Raw genomic sequence first — 24,380 nt, 5'->3', positions numbered from 1 at the left:
GTGGGAATACCAGGGATTTATATAGCGGCAATACGATATTTTTCTGTCTTATTTATCCCTTAATGATTCCCAATGTTCTGTTTGCTTTTTTGACTGCTGCTGCACATTAAATACAGTTGATCAATATTTTCTGAATGTATTTTTAATAAAAAGATAGCCTTTTACTGAAACTGAAATTTTTTCACACAAAAAATGTGGTATGTTTTAAACAAAATATTTATACACGTGGTTGTTAAAATGTCTTGCTTCCTGAAAACTTGGTAATTGGATATTTGGATCAAGAAATGGCAGCCCATGGGCAAAGTTCAGCATGGGAGACATACAGGATAATTGTGAAATTACATGTCAGAATCATAAGTCTCATCTAAGACATCTCCTGTAGCCCTGCATTTGGATGCATTCCCTCCACCTTACTGGCGAGGGGGTGTCGGAGGAGAGCACCGGGGGGAGCATGGCTAGGGCTAGCACTGACTCTCAGACCATCGTCCCAGGCACCTTCCTCGCCTCCTCCAGTTTGCAGGGGCCAAATGTCGCAATCTCTGCTCTACCTTGCATCTGGGGTGGAACGATCACGCTGCGGGCTCGTGGCCACTGGGCCAATGACGGCGCGACTCGCAGCCTGGCGGCCAATCAGAGGGTGGGTATAAACAGACCCATGTGACAGGGGCCAATAGGAAGCCAGGCCGCTGAGTGTGATTATTGCCCCGTGCCCTAGCTGGGTCCGTAGGCGGCCGGAGCAGCGCGGCGGGACGAGGCATCCTTCAGCCATGGACGCTACGAGGCAGGTGGTTAACTTCGGCGCAGGACCCGCTAAGCTGCCGCGCTCTGTGAGTACCCGGGAGGCCGGGGCCGCGGCGGGGGGATTCCGGTTGCATTGGGAGCGCGGGGATCCGGGTTGCTCTGGGAACGGGAGTTTGCGCGGGGGCTTGGCAGGGGAGGAAGGCAGCTCCCCGGCAATGGAACGAGACGCTGTTGCAGCGGGAGCGCTCGGGCTTGCACCGGAGAAGGACTCAGCGTTGCACCCGCGGCGTTTAGCCCGGGGGGATAAACCCGGCTCGTCTGGAGCTGGGGTGGGGGTGATTCAGGCTGGCAGACCCCGGTCCGCCCGCCCCGCCGCCGATCGCTCCGCACGGGCCGGGGGGAGGCGGTGTGCCCTGGGGGGAAAGGGAGGGGTAAGGATTGAAATGCGTAAAGCAGCGGCTGGGTGTTGCTGAAGTCAGCTAAATCGGCGGGCGTGCTGGCACCGGCTGGCTGGCTTTCTGGCTGCTTCCCCTGTTAAAAGTAGGGTGACCTGACCAGACAGCAAATGTGAAAAATCAGGAGGGGGGTAATAGGAACCTATATAAGAGAGAGACCCCAAAATCGGGACTGTCCCTATAAAATCGGGACATCTGGTCACCCTCGTTAAAAGTATCCTCAGCTGGGCACCGCAGATGCAGGCTCAGAGACCTGCCCTGGGAATCGGTGTTACCAGGGGCTGTGGCAGGTCAAACTCCAATTTGAAACCGGGGATCTTTCTCCTGAAGCTCTGACTGTGGTTAAGAGAGAGCTCCCCTCTCAGGATGCTCGCCTCCCGGTACCTACGGTTAAAGCAATGCCTGCATTGCAGGTGACTTGTTTTCCTGTTAGCCCAAGTGGGTGTCTACTAGTCCTCTTTCCTTGACTGCTAAACCTGAAGCGTGTTGGTCATCTATAATTAATTTTGTTCCAAGGCAAGAGACTTAGCACCTTGCTTTCAGGTAAAACTCATGGGCATGTTAGGTAATTCTTGCTGTCAGTTTTTTGTGGCAGTTTTGAGAAAAGGGCAGGTTCCCATTTGGCTATTGTCATTGCAGATCTGCAGACTGTGGAAAAATTAAGCTTAAAAAAAAATCCAAACTATTAACACATCAGTGCTGGGGAAAATAAAAGGTCAAAGTAATCTAGTTCTCTTAACTGCAAAGCCTGATAATTTTGTAATTAATTGTTGGATATACCACTTTCAGTATGGGAGAAAAGTCTTTGCAGATACGTTAGTATAACTACAGCAAATTAAAGCTTGAGCGAAGTGAAGGAGCAATCTTTAATCACTTTTATATGAGGAAAAAATGATAATATCTAAAGTATACACTCAATCCTTTGGAAAGTTGCATCAGCAGCTATCAGTTATCCAATTACATCTGGGTGGAGGAGTGGCTCATGCTAAATTTAAAGCTTCCAATTTTCCACACCATGGTTATGTACTGTCAGCATTTTTTGTTTTTAGGACTTCTGTGCCTGGGTTTGTTCTAATATATTCTTGTTATGTAGCTCCTCTTCTTTCTCAAAGTCAGGTGTCCATGGAGCGACATCTAATGTATTTTCTGGAAATATTTTGTAGGTTATATTGCAAATTTGTTTTTTCTAACATAAAGCATTTAGACAGGAAACCACTCTTTCATTGGTGCTGCTCTAATGTCTAATCCTAATCTAATGCAACCATTTAGCTGCTAAATATTAGTAGTCGCATGATGTATATGGGATTACTCGTGTGACTAAGGACTATTTTTGTGAGCAAGGGAGGACAGGATCAGGCTCTACGATTTGTTTGTTTTTTTGCCCCTCTTGTTTGGAAATTACAATACTCTTGCAATGGACTGTTTCACTTCAGTTTTAGTAGGGTCTAATGTTGCTTTCCTTGCATTCCCCAAACTCCCATTGAAACAAAGGATTGCCAGGAGTAGGCTGTTGAATTTGCAGATTTGTTTTAAGACTAGGGAGAGGAGGATTGTTAATGTGTGAGAGGAAGAAGCATATTCTTTTGGAAAAGTAATCTTCTCCCTCACCTCTTTTAATTACAAATTCCCCTGAAACAATGTTACTAACACAACACTGTTTTTAATTCAATGCTTAAGAAATCTTTGTATCTTGCTTGTCTTTTGATGATTTTTTTTTTCCTTCCTGAGCCAATCTGCATGTGCTGTCCACTAGTCTGAAGTTCAGTCTGCAGATGTCAAAAGTGACACTGTCTTTCCAGATCAGTCAGGTGGTGACCAATTGGTACCCACAACAGATCATGCAGATTTCTTACTGGGAAGGCAATTTGCTTCGTGTGACCAGGATCCCAGGGGAGCCAGCTGAGGACACTCAGTTAGGGTGATCTGCAAAGAATGGGGCAGACAATCCCCAAAATACTTAGATTTACCAAGTTTGCACAAAACAGCTTCTTTATTAGCTCACTGGTTGCCCAGAAGCCAACAACACAGTTCCCTTAAAGTAACCCAGCCTCAGTCCTCCATCCAGATACCCAAGTTGAGAATGATGAGGATTTTTGAAAATCTTATTTCATCATATAAAAAAGAAAAGGTTCTACCAATCCCAAAGGATCGGACACATTACCTCCCAGGTTAATGAATATTCCAGATCGTACTCAAATATGAGCTTACAGCCAATTCTTATTAACTAAACTAAAATTTATTAAAAAATAAAAGTGAGAGCATAGTTAAAAGATCAACATACATACAGACATGAGTTCAGTTCTTGAGGTTCAGATTCGTAGCAGAGATGGTGAGCTTGGTAGTTGCAAAAAGTTCTTTTAGAATTTACCCCATAGAGTATATTAAAGTCTAGTATCGTATTCTGGGTGTACCAGCTTAACTGGGATCTCGGTCTTGTGACTCAAACTTCCCCTCATGAAGCTTAAGCAGATCTGAGATGACAGGATCAGGACCCAGGGGTCTTTTATACAATGTTCTAGTAGCCACTTGACCATACAGTCTGGGTAAACATTAGGCAGTCAGGGTGACTTTGAAGTAGGTTTACTTCCTAAGCATTGCCTGGTACTTATTCACGCAGATTAACATAAGGCAATTACCTGTCTTTCCACCATTTGCAGATATGCTATACATTTCAGAGAGAGATGAATACAGTGGACATCCTATGTTTACAGTTCATTTAAATGTTAAGATGTTCTTTCGATTTCTGAATTAACAGAATACAGCATAGACAAGGACTGTTGATTACATTGTTGACCACTACCAATATATATGTAAATACACAAAAACACCACATTCTCTTCCCATATGTCTTTAAGGGTTGAATTTGAGTCATTCATCCTTCGGGATGCTTAACCCTTTCTGGTCATGCGTCACGCTTAATTTGTGCAATTCTCCAGAGCATATGTTTCCTTGGCAAATTCATAAATGGTGTGCTTATAATGTTTGCCAAGGAGAGCTCTTTGTTGGGTTCTTCACTCCTTTAACTTCCTTTGGGGGGGAGACAGAGAGAATATTATCTTCATTTTGTGAGCTAAGAATTATTCCAGTTGTGGACAACATGGTTTAATGGTTAGACCCTGAGTACAGCTCACTGGTGTATGATAGCAACAGGAGAGGACATGCTGGGGCATCAAGTCACTTAAGCCTAGACTCTCAAAAGTGACCAGTGAATTTTTTGGGGGGCACATCATTTTATTTATTTATTTATTATTTTTGGGTGCCCAAGTTGAGATACCTTAAAGAAACCTGATTATCAGAACGTGCTGAGCACCCGTGCTCTGAAAATCAAACCCCTTTAAGTTGCCTCCAGGTAAGCCACACAGAATTCACAGGTTTGCTTCAGGCCATAACTCTCAGAATACCCACAGTGAGCACATGATTTGATTATCCCATCATCTGAGAAGCCCTTAGCTAGTAGATAAGGTGAAGTTGTAGTTGAAATTTCAGTAATTTTATAATGGACTGAGAAATGTTACATTGCCACAATATGCAGTAGTTGGGATGTTTATGCTTTAGCACTGGCACACAATGATGACAAATTGATTTTTTTTTTTGGGTAGGTGTTGCTAGAAGCACAGAAAGAATTGGTGGACTATAAAGGACTTGGTATTAGTGTACTTGGTAAGGCTTTTTAAAAATTATTCTGTGTTTTACAGAGTTTAGAAGTTTAGCTGGATTATGAAATAAGTATAAGAAATTTTGAGCTGTAGATTTCAATCAAGTGCCCCATTTACTTTTAAAATTTCTTACCCCCTTTAACTTCTGGAAGGCGTCTCTGAGTCCTGAGGATCTGTTTACACATTGTTTTCCTCTCTACACTAATCATCCACCAGAAGGTTATGGAGTGACATGTGAACAGAGATATTTTATATTTTATTTTATTGATCCTACACTGAGGCCCAGAGGCAAGGAACACAGCAAATCATAGCGAGTGCTTCTGGATCTTCATTAATTTTGTCAGTGGAGAAGAAATGTAGAAACATTCCAAATTTATATGAAGCCATGTTTACCGTTAAGAAGGAAATATAGTGTCCTGTTTGCTGTCTTTTGTGCCATATGCATGTCTGTTTCATTTTTCAGAGCCCAAACTTGTACCCCCCACTCCTCCCCCCCAAAAAACAAAACAGTTTATGCAATGCACTTAGCAGTCCTGCTGTACAGGATCAGGCCCTTATTTTGTAATAAGTCATAAACTTCTACAAATAGAGTGAGTACAGGTCTGATCATGAGAATTAATATTAATGATTCTTAGCTCTTCAGTGGGATTATGGAACAAAGTCGTCCCTTAAAAACTACACTTTGGTTACAGAGCAGCTCTATTCTGAGGATGTTAAAATGGTAAAAGGGAAAATATACTTGGATTGTTACTGAAAACAAATAAAAGGGAGGGAGTTAGATCAATGGCATGGGAGTCTGGCTGGAGACCTGGGTTTTAATCTAAATTCTGCCACTGTCTGCTTTGAGGTATTAGGCAAATCACTGGTGCCAGATTTTAAACTTAAGATGGTTAGCACCATGTTTAGGTATCTTAAAAATTGCTCTGAATTTCAGAGGTGTAGAGCACCCATGTGTGGGATGAAAATTAACTGGAGCCACAGATGCATGTCACCTTTGAAAGTCAGGCCCCTTACTCAGCTAAGCTTCTGTGTTTGAATAATTGGGCCTTAACATCTCTGTGTCTCAGTTTATTTTTATAAAATGGGAATAATACATACCTGCCTTTTTAGTGTGGTTCATGTTCTTCAGCAGAAAGGCACCATGCCCTGATTCAGCAAAGCACTTAAACATGTGGATTAGTGCCTTGGAGCCTGATCCAGTGCTCATTGAATTCAATTGAAAGGCTCTCATTGAATTCAGTGGGTTTTGGAGTGGCTGCTTACTGAATTAGGGATGGAGTTACGAATGTGATCAAGTGCTTTGCTGAGCTGGGAACTATATGTGAGCAAAGTATTATTAAAATATTAAGTGTTGTGGTTTATATCAGGGACAGCTGGCTTACAGAAGGCTTTGCTGCTTATCCAGCTGTTTTATAAAGTCAAGTTTGTGCTATGGTTTTCTTTCATATTCTCTCTTTTTTTTTTTCCCCCCCCACCCTATAGAAATGAGCCATAGGACATCTGATTTCTCAAAAATTATAAACACATCTGAAAATCTCTTACGTGAATTGCTGTAAGTTTTGGGTATTTTTAACTAACTCAATGATTAATGTGAAAGCCCTTCACATCAAAGCACCTGTTTTTCAGATACTATAGCAATAATAAAATATATATATATTTGGGACTGAAATTGATCTTCCGTTTGCTATTTTTTTGGCATACTCAGATAAAACAAAGTGTTTTTATCAGGTTAAGAAACTTTTCATATGCTTTTATAAAATCTTATTAACTCAAAATAGCATGTTTTTAAAACTCCAATCTATCATGGATATAGACCTCATAAAGGACAGCAACCCTGTTAGACACATTTGCACATGCAAGTTTTTAAAATTTGGTCTCAAAGTTAAACTCCACTTTTAAGCTCATTAATTGTACATTTTTAGCATACATCTACCGTAACCATAGTCCAGTCTGTAAATCTTTGCCTTCAGGAGTCCATTCTTTTTTCCAAACAGATAGAATTTCAATGTCAAAAAACAATCTTAAAAGAAATGAAAAAACATTATTTTCTGTGAGACCAACAATAAACAAAGCCATTCATGAACGTTAATTCTGTTGTACATATATGCTATCTTACTTATTGTTTATACATGCTACAATAGAATTAGTACTAGGGGCTTTGTTTATTGTTAGTGTCAGAAACAAGCAAGGTTTTCTGTGAGACTATCTTAAAATGTTTTGTATTGACCAGTGAAATGGCTCCTCATGACTAGACCAAACCAATACCAAGCTGTTAACTTTTTGCTTTAATGTCTTTGAAATGACCCTATCTAAAACTGATATAACTTTCACAAGACGTTTGCAGTGAGTGTAGCAGCAAAGAGTGTACTAAGTCCTGTGCATAGTTTTGTTTCAAATATAAAACTAATTTCCTTCTTTTACACAGAAATATTCCAGAAAACTACAAAGTCATTTTCCTCCAAGGGGGTGGGTCTGGTCAATTCAGTGCTGTCCCACTTAACCTTATTGGACTAAAAGAAGGAAGATGTGCTGATTATGTGGTTACTGGAGCTTGGTCAGCAAAGGCAGCTAAGGAGGCAGAGAAGTATGCCAAAGTGAACATTGTTCATCCTAAACTTGGAAGTTACACAAGTAAGTTGATGTTTAGCTTGCTGTGTCCGACGATCTTGCATGTAATCACATCTAACAAGATTTTTCGAGTTGCTCTAGCAGAACAAGTCTGTCACATGTGAATCATTCCAGAAATGATTGTCAGGTTACTGAATAGAACCAGTTAAACAGTTGGGCCCCCGACCTTTCTTGAATTGCCAACAACATCTGTACGTTCTTCCTGCGAGTGAAAGACCTTTGACATTCTGCTTTGAGGAAGGAAGGGAAGCCCCATCACTCAGGACTTTTAAAACTAGACTGAGCAGACCCTAGAAACTGTATGGTGGGGAACAGTCCTGTCTTGACAGGGAGATGGACTGGATGCTCAGATAGGTCTTTTGCAACTTTAAGTTGTGTGATTTGATGAATAACCTAAAGCATTTTAAAATGTTTCAGAGTAGCAGCCGTGTTAGTCTGTATTCGCAAAAAGAAAAGGAGTACTTGTGGCACCTTAGAGACTAACCGATTTATTTGAGCATAAGCTTTCGTGAGCTATCCGATGAAGTGATTTTAAAAGGTGTAACGCATTCACAAGGGCACTGCTCACTGCAAGTGCTGGGGATTCCCTCTTCAGGCAGTTGGCGTAAGAAGGCTGCTTCTGGAACCCTAGCCTTTCCGAGCAATTCCCTGTGTTCTGAAACCATTGGGAAAGGGAGCTGGTTTCCAGAAGCAAGTGGGCCTTGAGAGCCAGCCTGCTAAGTTGGGAAGGGAACAGGCCCCTAGGATGGAGGTGGGCTGGTTGGGAAAAGAAGCTTGAGCAAAGGGAACTGCACTGGGACAGTCCAATAAGACTTCTTGGACAAAATGCTGAACTGATTTATGTGCCCTAAACTCCTCCGTCCCCTTGCCTTAGCAGCTATGGACATATCAATTGGCTGGATCTAGATGCAGTTCAGTCTTGTGTAAATGCCTCCTACACTGTAAAAGGTTTCAGAGTAACAGCCGTGTTAGTCTGTATTCGTAAAAAGAAAAGGAGTACTTGTGGCACCTTAGAGACTAACCAGTTTATTTGAGCATGAGCTTTCGTGAGCTACAGCTCACTTCATCGGATGCATAGCATATCGTGGAAACTGCAGAAGACATTATATACACATTATATACACACAGAGGCCAGCAGGAGAATGAGTTTGTGTGTGTGGTTTTTGGAGGGGGGGGGTGTGTGCGGGGGGGGGGGGGGTGAGAAAACCTGGATTAGTGCTGGAGGTGACCCACCTTGATTATCATGCGTATTATAAAGAGGGGTTTCAAAGGGGGATGGGCTGTTGCCAGCAGGAGAGTGAGTTTGTGTGTGTGTCTGTGGGGGGGGGGGGGGGGGGAAGGGTGAGAAAACCTGGATTTGTGCTGGAAATGGCTCTACTTGATGATCACTTTAGATAAGCTGTTGCCAGCGGGGGAGTGGGGTGGGAGGAAGTTTTGTTTCATGGTCTCTGTGTGTATATAATGTCTTCTGCAGTTTCCACGATATGCTATGCATCCGATGAAGTGAGCTGTAGCTCACGAAAGCTCATGCTCAAATAAACTGGTTAGTCTCTAAGGTGCCACAAGTACTCCTTTTCTTTTTACACTGTAAAAGGTATATCTTAGTGGCTTTAACATCATCCTGTTATTTCCTAATTTTTGCCTATAGTGTTATGAACTCTATTTGGACCCATTAAAGTTAACTGGAGTTTTTCCTTTTACTTCAGTGGGTGCAGACTAGTCTTTAGGGATGGGTACATTCTTCTTTATTCTTAGGGGAGTAGGCTTTCTTTTGTACCTAGCCTACAAGTGAATTTGATTTGTTGCTGGTAAAAACCTTTGTTACCTAGTGTAATAAAATCACTCTCAATAGCAATTTAAAGTTCAATGCCAAAGTAAAGTTGCACACCAGTAAAAGTAGAGTGCTGATTCTAGCCATCTTTGGTAACCATTGTTTCTATTATTATTATTATTATTTATTATCTGTCTCAGAAATTCCTGACACAAGCAGCTGGAATCTTAACGCGGATGCCTCTTATGTCTATTACTGTGCTAATGAGACTGTTCATGGAGTGGAGTTTGGCTTTGTACCTGATGTCAGAGGAGCAGTCTTGGTTTGTGATATGTCTTCAAATTTCTTGTCCAGGCCAGTAGATGTTTCCAAGGTACAGTATCAAACACGCTTGCTCTACAAAGTGTAGTCCAATCTCTTCAAACTTGGATTAGACAAAAATGTGGATGGACTGTGTTGGGCATTCTCCATTCCCACTGAAGCTGTTGGAGCACAAGCCTCCTTTCTTTTTTTTAGGTCCCTTTATAAGGAAGTAGGCACTCAAGTCTGAATATTGTGTCTCTAATGTGCTACCTTGTTCACTGAGACTTGGACATGTCAAATTATGTTGAGTGCCGCGTGAGTGCTCAGCACTGTACACCACACTAAAAGAGACAGTCATGGCCTTACACTAAGAATCATCTAAGATAGATAGTTGTGTTGTCTTAAGTGATGCTGAAGTGGCTCTTGAGTATTAGCTTTTCCTTCAGGTGGTTACAGCAGGGGACAAGGTGTCAGGACTTCTGGATTCTACTCCTGACTCTGCCATGGACAAGCTGTATGACCATAGTCAAGGCTACGTTTATGTCACAGAGATCATGGAAGTCATGGATTCCATGACTTCCAGAGACCTCCATGACATTCTCTGCTTCAGCCCCAGGGACTGTGGGACTGGAGCTGGCAGCCAGCAGGACCCTGGCAAGGTTCCAGTGACGGGCGGCAGCAGCGATGGGGGAGGGGGACTTCTTGCAGGGTTCCAGTGACAGGTGACAGACTCCGGAGGGGACCCTCCTCACGGTTCCAGGGATGGGCGACAGCCTCACACGGGGGAAGGGAAGAGAGATGCCTTGGGCGAGTGGCTGGGGGTGTCCCATTTTCTCTTTGGGAAATATGATCACCCTGCAGCTCCCAGCGGCCTGGGCGGAGGGCCCCTCCCCTGCAGCTCCGAGCTGCCTGGGCGGAGGAGGAACCCCACAGCTCCCAGCCACCATGGTGGCAGGGGAGATCATGGAGCTGCAGCAGCAAAAGTCATAGACCAGTCACGGCTTCCATGAATTCTTGTTGATTGCCCATGACCTGACGGTGCCTTTTTTACTAAAAATAACCATGACAAAAATCTTAGCCTTTACCATAGTCAAGTCATTTAATCTCTGTGCATCAGTTTGTCTATCTGTGAAACAGGGATATAACACTTACCAGTATGTGTAAAGTGCTTTGATATTTTTGCATGAAAGGCGCTATGGAAGTATGAAATGTTATTGATTTGTGTACTTATTCACTTGTAGTGAAACATAGGCACCTGACTTTCCATAGAAACTTGTGCTGGGGAAAGGAAGGTCAAATAGTTTATCTCCTATTTGGGTTTCATTGAGCCTCCTTTCCTTTACTTCCCTTTGAGTAGCTAGAGATTATAGTGTACCAGTTCTGGACCAGTGTGGGTTTGTTGAAAATGCTGCTATTTGTTTTCAAGCAAATTGTTTTGGGGTACAAACAGATGGAGACAGGCTTCTCTGAGAATAATTTGTGGCTACTGGATGGACCCTTGGTAAACAAAGTGAGATGGTTCTTGAGGTGAACTGTCTCAGATGAAAGAAGATATTTAATTTTGACAGTACAAATAAACAAAGAAACTCCTGAAATCAAAATTGATCCTCTCCTACCCCTCAAAAAATGGGATATGTTTTCTTAGCCATTCAGAAAACAGTGTGTATGTCTTGATATTTATAAAGAGACAGATCTTATAACTATATAATATGCCTGAATAAGTAATTGCTTCTAAGAAAATCCTTTTCTTTCTATTAAAGTTTGGTGTCATTTTTGCTGGTGCCCAGAAGAACATTGGCTGTGCTGGAGTAACTGTGGTAATAGTGCGTGAGGATTTGCTTGGGTTTGCACTCAAAGAATGCCCTATAGTATTGGACTACAAAGTACAAGCCGGAAATGGCTCATTATATAATACTCCTCCATGCTACAGGTAACTTGTTCCTCCAGCAAACTACTACGCTGGCTGCTGCTGTTGTCAGGAAAGGTTTCAGAAACTGAATGTACGTTTGCTACCAAGTCACAAATAGGCTGGAGGATAAAGTACAGTAAATCTAATCATTATGACTTTGAGTGAGGGAACTGCTATTGTAAGCCCCATTCCTGTGACTTATATCAGGGTTGAAGGAGGGAGTTGAAAGAGGTTATTATACAGTATGTACTTTTTAGTGGTGATTCCATGCTGTAGCAGTTTTAGGGCCAAATTTCTGTGCTGACCATAAACTGAAGTAAGTGTAGGTCCAGCGAATTCAATGGTGATGCCTCAGTTGATGCAAGGAGAGAATTTGGTCCTTAGTCTTTAGCTTTAGTCAGTCGGTCCAGATTCATATAACTCCCACCTTCAGCAGACAAACCTAAGGCCCAAATCATCCCCACAGGGGAAAAAACCTACATGTGGAATTGGAAACTCCCCAAAGCTCCTTGCATGGAGTTTCCCACAAAACCTTCCCTAAAAGGCCAGGGTTTATTCCACTTTTCCTCCACCTGCCAAAGCAGCCAACATTTCAGACCCTAGAGCAGGCAGCTCCCCAGCAACTTACTGAAGGCCTGAGTCATCTACACATAGATCTTCTGTCTCCACAGCACATCCAGGGCCCCCTTTCCCTGCCCATGGAATACCTCAAACAGTGAACCCCCCTGTAGGGTGGAGGGGACAATACATATCCCACCTCTAGATTGCACCTCCTTCCATCCCTACACTACCTCCTTCCCATGTAGCGTCTGGGAGTGGGGAATGGTACTGTGGAGGTGGCTGATCCCTTATCTGCATGATGGGTGGAGGAAGAAGGGTAGCTGCGTGGAGGATCCCTTCAGCAAACACAACTTTGGGCCTTCCTTTCAAAGTGCATCCTGCACAACTGAATCCGTCTGTATCTTCGTTGCTGGAAAATGTTGATGGCAGAAACATATTCTTTTAAATTATTTTTCCTAATACATTTTCTACTGTTGTGCCACCATTTACTGCAATAGCTGTTAAAGTGAGACTATAGTCAAGAGTTTCAAAACTGGCATCTTGGTGATTTTGTATTTATCCTCTGTCAGAGCCTTTCATATTAAATTTGCACAGATTACCTCAAGGTCAACCTGGCATCCAAAAATAAAACTTTTCTTTCTGCTTCATAATCATCACCAGCAATCAAGATCATAGAATTGGAATGTATCTGGCAATTTTGTGTATAGATGAGGCACTACAGAATACAGCTTTCTCTTCCACAGCTACTGCATAGTGACACTAAACTGCTGACAGCAGTGAAAACCGACTTTGCTAGTGGAAGATTCAAAAGACATGTAGGCTGAATCCTGCCTCATCTATAGTAAAACTTATATTGACTTCAGTGGGATTGGAAGCATTTCCTGTACAGTTTGTGCAATATAAAGGTGATTTAAAAAAGAAAAACCAAAAAACCCCATTGTTCTAATCCAAAACTCACTTTAAAAAAAGTGTATGCCCTTTACTCCAGAATACTGCTTTCTGGCAGAGTACACTGTGCTTTTTAAGGTCAAAATCCTTCAGTGCAAAACTTACGTTAATACAGTTTTATTGCTGGTATTTTCCACATAAGTCAGGAATTTCAGCATTAAGTTTCCAGCATAACCTGTGATTGGGCCATATTGAACATTCCGCAGATATCCTAAGGCATGATAATCCTTGTATTTGGGGTCTACCTTAATGCCTTAACTTAGTATATATGTGCAGTGGGTCAAGTTACCAGTGATGTGGGCACTGTAACTTTTAATTTCCTGAATTTTGCATGTATTAAATGTGAATCACTGTACTGAAATGAAATAGGACTTTTTATATTGTATTTATATTGGAGCACTAAATCTAAAGACTGTACGTTCATTTCAGACTCTGTGGGTCTGGAGCTGTGTACTCCAAAGTGCACTGCACCCTATAGAGCATGCACATTTGAAACTGGTGGTAATGGGGCCCAAAGACAGTGCCTCCTGCTGGGTCCTTCCTGAAGTCCTCTTAGAAGTTGGACAGGTTGTTCAGCAGAGGAGGGGGGTTGACCTTGTCAATATAAAGGGCTTTGTACACGTATCTACATATTTGCTCTCCCTGTTTACGTAACTGTGTAACAAAGTGCCATGCATGCTCAGTAGGCTGTTTTTACTGGCTGATAAAACCATTATTTTGTAACCACTTATTTTCCTGCTCACCAGAGTACACATTCTGTGTTGAATACTCTGTATTTGGACATGCCATGTTTTAAATCTAAACCATTCACGGTTTTTCAAGTGCAGAAGTATTTCCATTTGAAAAACAAAACTCTCACCATAGCTTGGAACTCCAACAGCGTTGATTCCACATTGGAGATGCAAACAAAAATTCATTTCTGGGCTGAAAAGAATACTGAGAAATTTCAGTCATTGGTGGTGATTTGTTTCTAATGGAAGTGCCTTTTCAGCTATAACTGCATATCTATTAATAACATCAATTGGAGTGGGAAATAAAGTTATGCTCCAAAGTCTCTTCCTTCTTCCCACCCAGTACTTGGCCAGCTTTTACTTCATGCCAGTGACCCACATTGGAGGATGTTTCAGAATCCAGTGTTTAATACTGACCTAAATTTTGGCAGGATACAGATCTGTTTGGCTTGGTTTTAGGATGCCTGTTCTGTTCTGTAAGGAAATGGCAAAGTTTCTTTCCTTTCCTTCTGCCTCCCTCTACTCTGTTCCAGGGCTAGCTGGCAAATAGGCAGGAAATATTAACCGAATTTGCATGAGCCACTTAGCAGAACATTGAATTAAATTAACGTGATGCTGATAGTCTCAACCTATTGGCACTAAGAGTCTTGACTTTTTGACATTAAGCTCCTCTGCTAAAATTAATAGCAAATTTGCTGGAGAAATCTCATTTCTCAGTTCCAAGGATTTATTTTATATTTTAAAGCTTCTCCAAATCCATACTTTTGACTGGCATGGCAGAAGGGTAGGGGATTTTCTCTTGTTGACTGGTTTAAGAGTGTCACTTAGGGCCCAGACCTCCAAAGCTTACTTGCCTAAGTAGTCCCAGAGACTTGAGTAAGTATGGGCTATTTGCAAAATTTACCCCTTTGCGGAGGGCCAGTGGAAAGGCTATGCACCACTTAAATCTTCAAAATAGAGTTCAAGTGATGTATAGGGATAAATGACACTCTGCTGTCATGAAGATTGCAGGAGTGAGCCCTCAAAGCCATAAGCTGCTATGTTAATTTATAACAGGGAGTCCATAACTTCACTCCTTCCACAATGTGTTTCTGAAGTGTTTAAAGATTTAGTATCCAAGGAGAAATTAAAGGTAGTGATGTTAAAACAACCTCCTGCTAGATCTGTATATGAGAGATTTGTAGGGTAACGCTGTCTAAGCACTTCCTTGGAAACTGTAATGGAAGGATTAATAAAAGCAAACTTGTTGGAAATATGCCATGAAAACTTGTGAACAGTTTGTTATGTAAAGTGGTGTAGTCATGGGAAATGTCTGAACTTCAACAAGCAGAGTAATGTAGCCAAAGCACAAAGGCAAAAGTCTTTGGAGATTTTTACATAATACTGGGTAACTGGCTTTGAAATAGTTGATCTGTAGCCATGTGAAATCAACAGGCTTCCAGCTCTGTGCTTAGGATTTGAATTGGAATTAATAAATATAAAATATTTATTGTTACCACAAGGATAATTGTTTAATGTGAAAAATAACTTTTTAGGTGACAATGGGGTCATGAATGTATGTTTAATGGTCACGAAAATAAGACTAGATTTCTGGCATAAAGCAGGCAGGTACAATGCAAGATCATCCACAGAGCTTTCAGTGTAGTGGCACTGGATCTATAACACCATCTGCTGTTCCAGCCCTGGGTCTCCCTGAGATTTCTTTACTAAAATTGCCAGTTACAATCTGAGTTCTGCAGTCCTTACAGAGGCAAAATGCCCAAATGAAGTCTATGGGAGTCATGCCCTGGTAAAGACTGCAGCATCTGTCAATAGGTGGTCCAATTATTTTTATGGAGAAACTCCACTAGGGACTAGGTTACATCCAGCAAACTTGTCACTTATGAAGTTAACAGTTACTCGAGTTAGGCTCAGAAATTTCACCTGCTTTAAAGTTGTCGTTATTGGGAATGTGGTCCAGATGCTAAATGTGTAAATTATTAACAACAATAATATATCTCCACTTAATTGTTGAGATATTTTCAGAATGAAACCTGACTATACTTTTTTTTCCCCCCCATTTTTTCAATAATATGACTTCATAATGTTTTCTTTTGTTTGTTCAGTATCTATATCATGAGTTTGGTCCTGGAATGGATAAAGAACAATGGTGGGGCTGCAGCTATGGATAAACTGAGTTCAGTCAAATCACAAATGATTTATGACATTATTGACAAATCCAATGGAGTCTATGTGTAAGTTGCAATAACTTGTTGTCTTGTTTTTTAATATTTGTTACATTGTGTTCATATTTATAAATTTAAAAAAAATGGTGAAACTAAAACATTGAGTGCTGCTAAAAACTTTTTCCAAATGCTAAAATCATGGGCAGTGGGAGGGGAGTTAATTAGCACAAGCATTACCTTTAACTCCTTTTCTCTGGTCAGTGTCCAAGGATGAATCTGAATCTGTTGCATTGGGGTGGGAAGTTATTTAAATCTTAGCCTGTACAGCTTAATTGTGGAAGTTTATTAAGAGCTCTCTTCTAAACATAACATTCAGTACCTAGGAAAAAGCGGTCCATCTCTCTGCACCTTAAGGGAAGCATGGGCAGAAGCTATTGCGCTATAGCAGGGGTGGGCGAACTTTTTGGGCAGAGGGCCCTGAAATTGTATGCAGGGCCGTGGCAGGGGGGTGGGGTACAGGAGGGAGTGCGGGGTGTCGGAGGGTGTGCAGGAATGGGCTCAAGGCAAGGGATTGGGGTAGAGGAGGGGTGCACGGTGCAGGAGGTGGCTCAGGGCAGGGGTGCAGGAGGGGTGTGGGGTGCGATGGGGGCTCAGGACAGGGAGTTGGGGTGTGATGGGGACTCAGGGTAGGGAGTTGGGGTGCAGGAGCAGTGCAAGGTATAGGCAGGGGGCTTACGGCAGGGAGTTGGGGGGGTGGGGTGCAGGAGGGGTTTAGACTCCAGGGTGGCAGCGACACACACTGGGGCCAGGGCAGGCTCCATGCCTGCCTGCCTGCCTGCCCTGGCCCCAAGCTGCGCTGCTCTGGGAAGTGGCCAGCACCTGTGTGGGGAAGCGGGGGGCACAGGGCTCCAAGTGCTGCCCTTGCTGTGCATCCAGGTACTTTCCCCCAAAGCTCCCATTGACCGCAGTTCCTGTTCCTGGCCAATGGGAGCTATGGGGCACGGTGCCTGGAGGCGAGGGCAATGCACGGAGCCCTCTGCTGCCGCCCCCCTCCGGGTTGCAGGGACGTGGTGCCGGCCGCCTCTGAGAGCGGTGCGGGGCCTGCGGCACCATGGGGGGCAATCCTGCAGGCCGGATCCAAAGCCCTGATGGGCTGGATCCGGCCCGCGGGCCGTAGTTTGCCCACCCCTGTGCTATAGCCTACATTTGGTGTAGATAACCGCTGTCCCTGGAAGTACTTTGGCTGATTCAAAATACACATGCCAAAATGGGCTTTACCATTCTAACAAGATGCAGTATGTGCTCTCCCCACCCTATCTCCTCTTCACACCATCTCTTTTTACAGTCTAGAAATGGTGCTAAACTCTCCCCTGTCCTTTCATTCAGGGACCAGTGAGTGACGTGCTCATACTCATCCATAATGCTGAATCCTACCTTTACTGAAATCTATGTCTAGAAACTCCCATTCAAATTAATGGGATGAAGATCAGGCCTAAAAGAAACCAGTGTAAAAATCATTAATAACTTGCTTACGTTCATCAAATATATCTGCAAGTGTTTTCAAAGAAATTTAACAATATGGCCGATTTGGAGGGTTACTAGTTGTTTATGAGCTGAAGGGACCCAAAGCAATGTTAGACAAAAGCTGATATTTTAAACCAGGGTAGCTGTTTAATAAGTAACAAACTGGCTGGTGAATATTATTCAAACTCTGTAGAAATATTTTGCCTTCAGGATAAAACTAGAGATTCTCAGATTTAACCAGTTTTCCAAGTTAGTTATGATAGGAGAAAGTCAGAGTGGGATTTTCAATGAAAATTGGTTGCAGCCTTCATATGGAAAGGATATAGCCTCTTCGTAATATCTGATGCTTTCAGCCTATCCATTTCATTAGTGGACATAATCCTTAGCCTTTGGCAGTATGGTAACTGAGGTTTAAGTCTGCTCCACTGAAGTAAAAGGGAGTCTTTTTTTCCCCCCCTTTGTCTTCAGTGAGTACAGGCTCAATCCCTGAGAAACATTTTGTGACACACAAAATGTATGGCAGGCTGGCCTACAAAGGGTATGTCTAAATTTGGAGCTGGGGAAGTAATTTCCAGCTCAGAGAGACAAACCTGTGCTAGCTGTCTGATCAAGCTAGCATGCTTGATATTGGAGCCGTGGTGCAGAAGGGGCTGGCTGGTCTGAATAACTATCAAGGATCTCAGATGGGTAAATATTCATGATGGCTAGCCCCTCCCACCGGTTGTGTTGCTGAAGCTACACTTCTATTTTTAGTGCGCTAGCTTGATCAGAGCTAATACGGGTATGTACCCTTGAGCTGGGAATTACATCCCTAGTTTGAAGTGTAGACCTAGCTATAGTTGTGAGCAGGGAATAAAATACAGAAATGGGGGTAAACAGGCTGTGTTTGAAAGCTGAAGTCACAAATTACACTCATTTCCGAGTTGTATGCAACTTATTATGTATTGCAACATTTGCAGCTAAGGCAGCAACATTCTGAACTGTGCCTTTGATTGAAAGTAAAGGGTTAACAGAAACTGTCTGTCCAGCTGTGATATGCCTCCTAGGCCATGGAATGCCTCACTGACAAACCAGAGTATGACAAGTCTTTCAATGCATTGACAAACCTACCATATTTAACACAATAGTGCAAGCCACTTGGGGCATGTGTACTTCCATACATGATGTTATGAAACCACTACATCAAATGATTTATTATTTTAACATATATACTAGTAACCTGCATTGTTTGATAAGGATGCAATCTTGGAAAAGTTCCAGTGGTGCAACAAGTTACTCAAGTGTGAGAGTGTTTTCAGATTCAGATCTTAAATGATGCATATTTTCCATTTTATATCTGAAGCATATGAGCAACATTCATATACAGAGGCATGTGACCAATCATTCCTTCAGCATGAAGACAAATGCAAAGTAACTAGCAAGTCAGTGCACACTTTCATGAAGAACGTAGAAGATTCCCTTTCCGACCCAAACAAAGTGATAACAATATTGAAAGCAGTTTAATTTTGAAAGTAATTTTTATTTCATTCCTAAGTGACACCTGACAGAATCCATATAGTGGCTGTGTAGAAGGGAAACTTGCAGCTCCATGTCTTCCTTCCATACTAGGAAGAACTATGCTGCTGGAAGCCCTAAAGTTGAAAGGTTGCTCTTTACTTTTGACGAAGTCATCTATCCTTACAAAACATCTATCCTCCTAATACCTAAGTGGTTCTGTTCTTAGGCTACGATTTTCAAAGGAGATTAAGGGAAGGAGATATACACATCCCATTGACTTTCAGTGAGAACTGGAAATGGAATTTTCAAAATCACCTACATGACATAGGAGCATTGAAAGTCAATGGGACTTAAGCTCCTAAATCACTTGGCTTCTTTTGAAAATCTCTTGCTAAAGCCTTATCTACACTACTGTGGTAAATTGACCAAAGTTATGCTACTTCCGTTATGTGAATAAGGTAACTGAAGTTGATGTAGCTTAGGTTGGCTTACCATGGTGTCTACACCATGCTGTGTCAATGGGAGACACTCTCCTGCCGACTTATCTTAATCTTCTCGGGGAGCTGGAGACTGTAGTTGATGAGAAAGTGCTCTGCCATCAACTTAGCGGGTCTTCACCAGACCCGCTAAATTGACACCACTGCATTGGTCGCAGCAGTGCCGATCTACTGGTAAGTGTAGACATGACCTAACTCTCCTATTGCTTTGAAAATCCCAGACCAAGGGTGTGTCTGGGTTAGGAAATGTGGCTTAGGTTGAGGTGCGCTTAGATTAGGTTGAGGTTCGCTAACACATTATAGCTAACCTCAATTAACTTTTTCTTCTAGTTTAGATGCAGGGTAGCACCTTTTATCTTGATTTAACTGATCAAGACCAAACCTAAGGTGAACTGTGACCAACTAAATAAAGGTAAAAGATGCCACTTTGTGTGTAGATGAGGAAGAAGTTTGAAGTTAGACCAAGGTTAACTACAAGTGTGTTAGCTAACCTTGACCTAGCCGTAACCATGTTTTGTAGTCTAGACACCCGCTTAGTCTGGCTCCATTCGGCTCGCAACTACACGCAACCATGTGCATCATAACTGGGATGATTCAATCTTCGCCAGTCCTGTGGCTCCCTGTGTTAAGCAACATCACTCCTCCACATGACCATTGTGAGAATGGTACAGTCAGAATGGCTGAGAAAGTTCAGGGGAAACCCGAGCCTAACACTTCTTTGACCACCCAAGTGTGTGCTTGTTGTCAAGGCACCCGTTATGGGCCTACTTGCCCTGCCTAGATTTCTCTGTGATGTTGATGTGGTATAGAGGATGGTCTGCAGCTGATGTCAAACTCTTATATTTAAACTGACCTGGTTTTGATTTTCCTTGCCACTCGTGGGCCCTTCTGAACAGATTTTGAATGGGTAGTGTCAATGTGCAGCCAGTCTACACACCAAGGGCCAACGAAAGAATCCCACATGCGGCTGTGGCCAAAAACGGGCAATGTCACACATCACTGACAGCTGCCCTCTGACTAGATCTGGTGGTTGTCTGAGGGCTCTGCACTTTGCTGACAAGGCTGCAGCTGCAAGGCAAGCTCTGCATTAAATAAGAAGTGGAGAATACAACAGAATTTCTACTTTAAAAAGGATTTGTTCAATGTTTTGGCACTGAAAACCTGTATGGGCACAGCTTGCACTTCTCAGTGAAAGTTTGTGTGTGCAAGGAAATGCAAGATCAAATCTTCATTGTTATCACAGCAGCATACTATTTAAAAAAGAAACATGTATTATAAAATCATCATTCAAGTGACCTCTGGCTGAAATGACAGGGGTGAGTGACTTGTGTGGCTAACCAAACGTGATTACTCAAGCAAATACATCCATTATAACTTCCATAGACGGATTAAAAAAGAACCTAGATTAAGGACAAAATGTTGTAATAATTATATTTTTCAGATGTCCTGTGGAGAAAAAGAGCCGAAGCAGAATGAATGTTCCATTCCGTATTGGCAGTATTAAGGGTGATGAAGCTCTGGAAAAGAAATTCCTTGATAAAGCTGTGGAATTGAATATGATCTCTTTGAAAGGACATCGGTAAGTACAAGCCTGGGATGAATTCATTTGTTATAACTTTTTTAGGTCCCTATGCAAAACGAGACAAAACGGTTGCCATTCTCCCCCAGCACTATAGCAGCACTATCATCAGAGTGGGAGAATCGGGACTGGCAGTCCCGAGTTGTAATAGGAGTTGTAACATCCTCCCTGTTCTCACCATCCAAGTCCTGTGGCAATTCTTCTTAGTCTGGTTATTCAGGCAGTGTGCTGGGCAAAGGAGTTGGCTCTTGAGGACACATTCTACTACTGTGTTGGAGGTACATGCTCAGGAGAGGAAGATTAAGGTGTTAGCCTGGGACTTGAGTGGCCTGCATTCAATTTCCAGCACCACCAGAGACTTTTCTGTGTGACTTTGAGCAATTCATGTAATCTTTCTGTGTCTTAGTTCCCTACCTGTAAAATGGGGTTAATAGCACTTCTGTATTAACGTAGGAGTGTTGTGAGATTAAATACATTAAAGATTGTGAGGTGATTGGACACTAGGATAATGGAGGCCATATAAGTAGCTAAAATAGATGCTTGGCTCCTGTTGACATCAAGGGAAGGTGGAATGTTACCTCTCATTACCGTGAATGTGAATTATCCCCATATACTGAGGGGAAGATAGCTGTGTGTAGTTAATGGTAAGGATACTTTTACTGATGTGTACAAAAATAACTATTTTTTGCTCTCAATTCAGATCTGTGGGAGGAATCCGTGCTTCTTTATATAATGCTGTGACAATAGAAGATGTTCAGAAGCTTGCAACGTTCATGAGAAGCTTCATGCAGATGCATCAGTCATGAATGTGCATGAATTAGTGCAATGCTGCACATCTATGAAATAAAACATAAAGGGGTTGACAGTTATTGTGATGCTGAATAAAATGCACAACAACTTTAGTAAACAAGAATTTTGTTTTAGTTCATATACCTATTGTAGGTAACTAAATAAGGATGAAGGGCCCAGTCCTACAATGTCTTGAGTGCCCTCAGCTTCCATTTAAGTTGAGGACACTCAGTACCTGAAAGAATTGGTCCCTAAATTTGCAAAACAGATAACTTTATTGGCAATCTAACAGTGGATAGTATTGTAATCTACTGTAGCTCAGATTCTGATCTTAGTTACGCTGCTGCAAATCCATGGAAATCAATGTGTTACTATGGATTTACACAGGTATAATTGTGATCATAAGCTGTCCCAGTTGTGGGGCGGGGGACTCATCATGTTTTTTTACTCTTTTATATGTAACTGTAGAAATCAATTTTTTTTCAAACTAATGCCTCGTTCTCATTAAACTTCAGTAGTGCTTGGTTCTGTAAACAGAATTTCATGAATACTATGAACACGCACATGAGGCTAGAACTGATGGTAATTGAGAATACTTGGTTGGTATGTCGAATACATTCCAAAAATGCACCTCTGTGTAGTCCTTGGGGAAACTGATGTAGACATTTCCTGACTTCAACTGTCTAAAGGCTAGGTCTGCTCACCAGCATGAGGTTCATTACCCTGAGGAGTCCCACTGACTTCAATGTAGTAGTAAGCGTTATTGTAGTAAGTGTTTGTATGGTTAGGCCTTTTATTTGTGTTGTCATTTATAGATGTAACAAGACATATACTCGTATGTAGTAAAATCAATGTGTAAGACGTTTGTTTCTGTGTGCATTTTATATTAAACCAGTGTAGGGTATTTTCCCCTCCCCACAAAAACTGCCCTCATTTTAATTTAACCCTCTGTTAAACTGGACTCCCGAGTTTTACTCGATGGAACACCTGTTTAATGCATCCTCCTCCTTACTGACTGACCACAATCCCATCTTGCTCCCTAGCAGTCCAGATCACAGCAGCTAAAATAGTTTCCTTTGCCTGCTGTTTGGACCATATCTCCTCCTTCCCTTAGTTGCTTCACTTCACTAGCTTCCTTCATCTTCTGCATCGCATCAGCCTTCTCATCTTACACGTGGCGCTCTGAACAAATCCACTGGTGTATGTCTTGGCTCCTGTCTTGCTTCCTTCACTCTGCCAGAGAGAACTCCACCCCACTGTGCTCTTTGTACCCCTCCCCCACTCACCTACATGTCTTATTCCATGCTTTCCTGGACAGCTAAAACTCCCTCCCTAGCCCAGGCTTCAGGGACCTTCTTTGCACATGCAACTTTTCCTTGAAACTCATTTCTTCTGCATAGCCCACAGTCCTAATCAATGCCAGTAAAAATGCTGCCAGCCGCCTTTTGGTGAAACAACAAAGGAACAACTGATTCTGTTAACGCTGTTATCTGGGACTCCTGATGTAATTGTGTTTGGTTTTTCTGTCTTGTTCAGACTGTAAGCTCTTTGGGGCCGGAATATGTCTTTTGCTTCTTATATAGTGCCAAGAACAGTATTGAAGCTTTAATAATCTTAATGATGGACTACTTCATCCCTGTGTAATGTCTCTGAAATCAATGGAGTTACATCACCGGTGAATTAAATTCTGATCGATAGGTGGTAGTTTTTTGACTGCTGTTTTAAGAACTCATTGCCAACTTATTTGTTTAATTTGTGGAGAAAATAAAGTCTTAGAACACAGAGCGAACAATGTATCTGTTTTCTTTTGAGGGCTTTCAGACTTTTTTTTTCTTCTTAGTGAGGGAATAAGAAGTAAATACACTCTGATAGTATTTCAGTTCCAATCCTGCTTACTGAACAGTTTGAACCTTTCCATTCAGATTGGCATTTGCTGTTGACTGGAGCATTTGCCCATGCCACTCACCTAAGTTCTATTTCAGACTTCCTTTTCCAAAAGTCCCAGAATCATCCTCACTCTCGTGCCAACTTCCTTCAATAAGTATGCACTTTCCATCCCTTCCCACCTCAGCAGCCCTTCTCTCCTATCCTAGACCCTCCTCCCATGCCATAAAATACATTAATATTGCTGCAGGCAGCCCACCTCGGTAGGCTGTTGCTGATGGATTTGCCCACCATTAGGTCCTTCTAGCTTCCCTCCAGATTCATTCAGAACATAGTGCTATCTAGGACTCTTGACTCATGGGAGAGGATTTAGCAAGGACAATACAAGTGGGAGGGAGTCATGGAGATCGGGGAGGTCAGTTGAAAAGGCAGCCAGGTGAAGGATTTTTTGATAATAGGCAATGGGACTGGGGCGGGGGAGGGGAAGTAGAGGCAGCAGGCCAAGTGGCAGTTATTAGGGATAGAACACCTGTGAAGGGATAGATGGATTAGAGACCATTAGCTGTCATTTGTTGCAGTCTGGAAGATAAAAATTTGCTTTTCCTAAAAGATGGTTTTGTTTTGAAATGATACTCCTAGATATCATCCGTGGCAGGGATAATTTAACAGTAGTAGAGAGTTGTGAGGGCCAGAGGTAGGGAAATTATCTCAATCCTGCTTTAAGTTGGGTGGGGGGGGTGAA

The 24,380-nt window shown here is 42.3% G+C and overlaps 1 protein-coding gene across 2 annotated transcripts; it reads left to right on the top strand.

Annotated features, from left to right (window-relative positions):
- The first annotated feature begins 671 nt into the window (after window positions 1–671).
- On the top strand, window positions 672–23,539 carry PSAT1 (phosphoserine aminotransferase 1). 2 transcript variants are annotated; one of them, XM_043547223.1, is made up of 10 exons: window positions 672–827; window positions 4,796–4,856; window positions 6,335–6,404; window positions 7,278–7,483; window positions 9,452–9,624; window positions 11,315–11,484; window positions 15,809–15,937; window positions 20,828–20,965; window positions 21,666–21,787; window positions 23,291–23,539. In XM_043547223.1, exons 1-9 carry the CDS (start codon window positions 768–770, stop codon window positions 21,769–21,771), a joined length of 1,113 nt encoding a protein of 370 aa, XP_043403158.1. In that variant the 5' UTR covers window positions 672–767; the 3' UTR covers window positions 21,772–21,787; window positions 23,291–23,539. The 2 variants fall into 2 exon arrangements, with proteins under 2 accessions (XP_043403158.1, XP_027683696.2); XM_027827895.3 differs by lacking the exon at window positions 4,796–4,856 and having other exon boundaries at window positions 695–827; window positions 21,666–23,539.
- Window positions 23,540–24,380: the final 841 nt, after the last annotated feature.

The sequence above is a fragment of the Chelonia mydas genome, chromosome 5 (assembly GCF_015237465.2).
Source record: "Chelonia mydas isolate rCheMyd1 chromosome 5, rCheMyd1.pri.v2, whole genome shotgun sequence".
Classification (NCBI taxonomy): domain Eukaryota; kingdom Metazoa; phylum Chordata; order Testudines; family Cheloniidae; genus Chelonia; species Chelonia mydas.
The sequence above is the reverse complement of the archived record's forward strand: the minus strand, read 5'-3'. Positions and strand labels throughout refer to the sequence as shown.

Excerpts from the sequence above, each read along its gene's own strand:
- PSAT1 (XM_043547223.1), top strand. The coding sequence starts at position 768 with ATGGACGCTACGAGGCAGGTGGTTAACTTCGGCGCAGGACCCGCTAAG. Across the intron at positions 11,485-15,808 it reads AATACTCCTCCATGCTACAG|TATCTATATCATGAGTTTGG; the intron begins GTAACTTGTTCC and ends TTGTTTGTTCAG. Across the intron at positions 20,966-21,665 it reads ATCTCTTTGAAAGGACATCG|ATCTGTGGGAGGAATCCGTG; the intron begins GTAAGTACAAGC and ends CTCTCAATTCAG.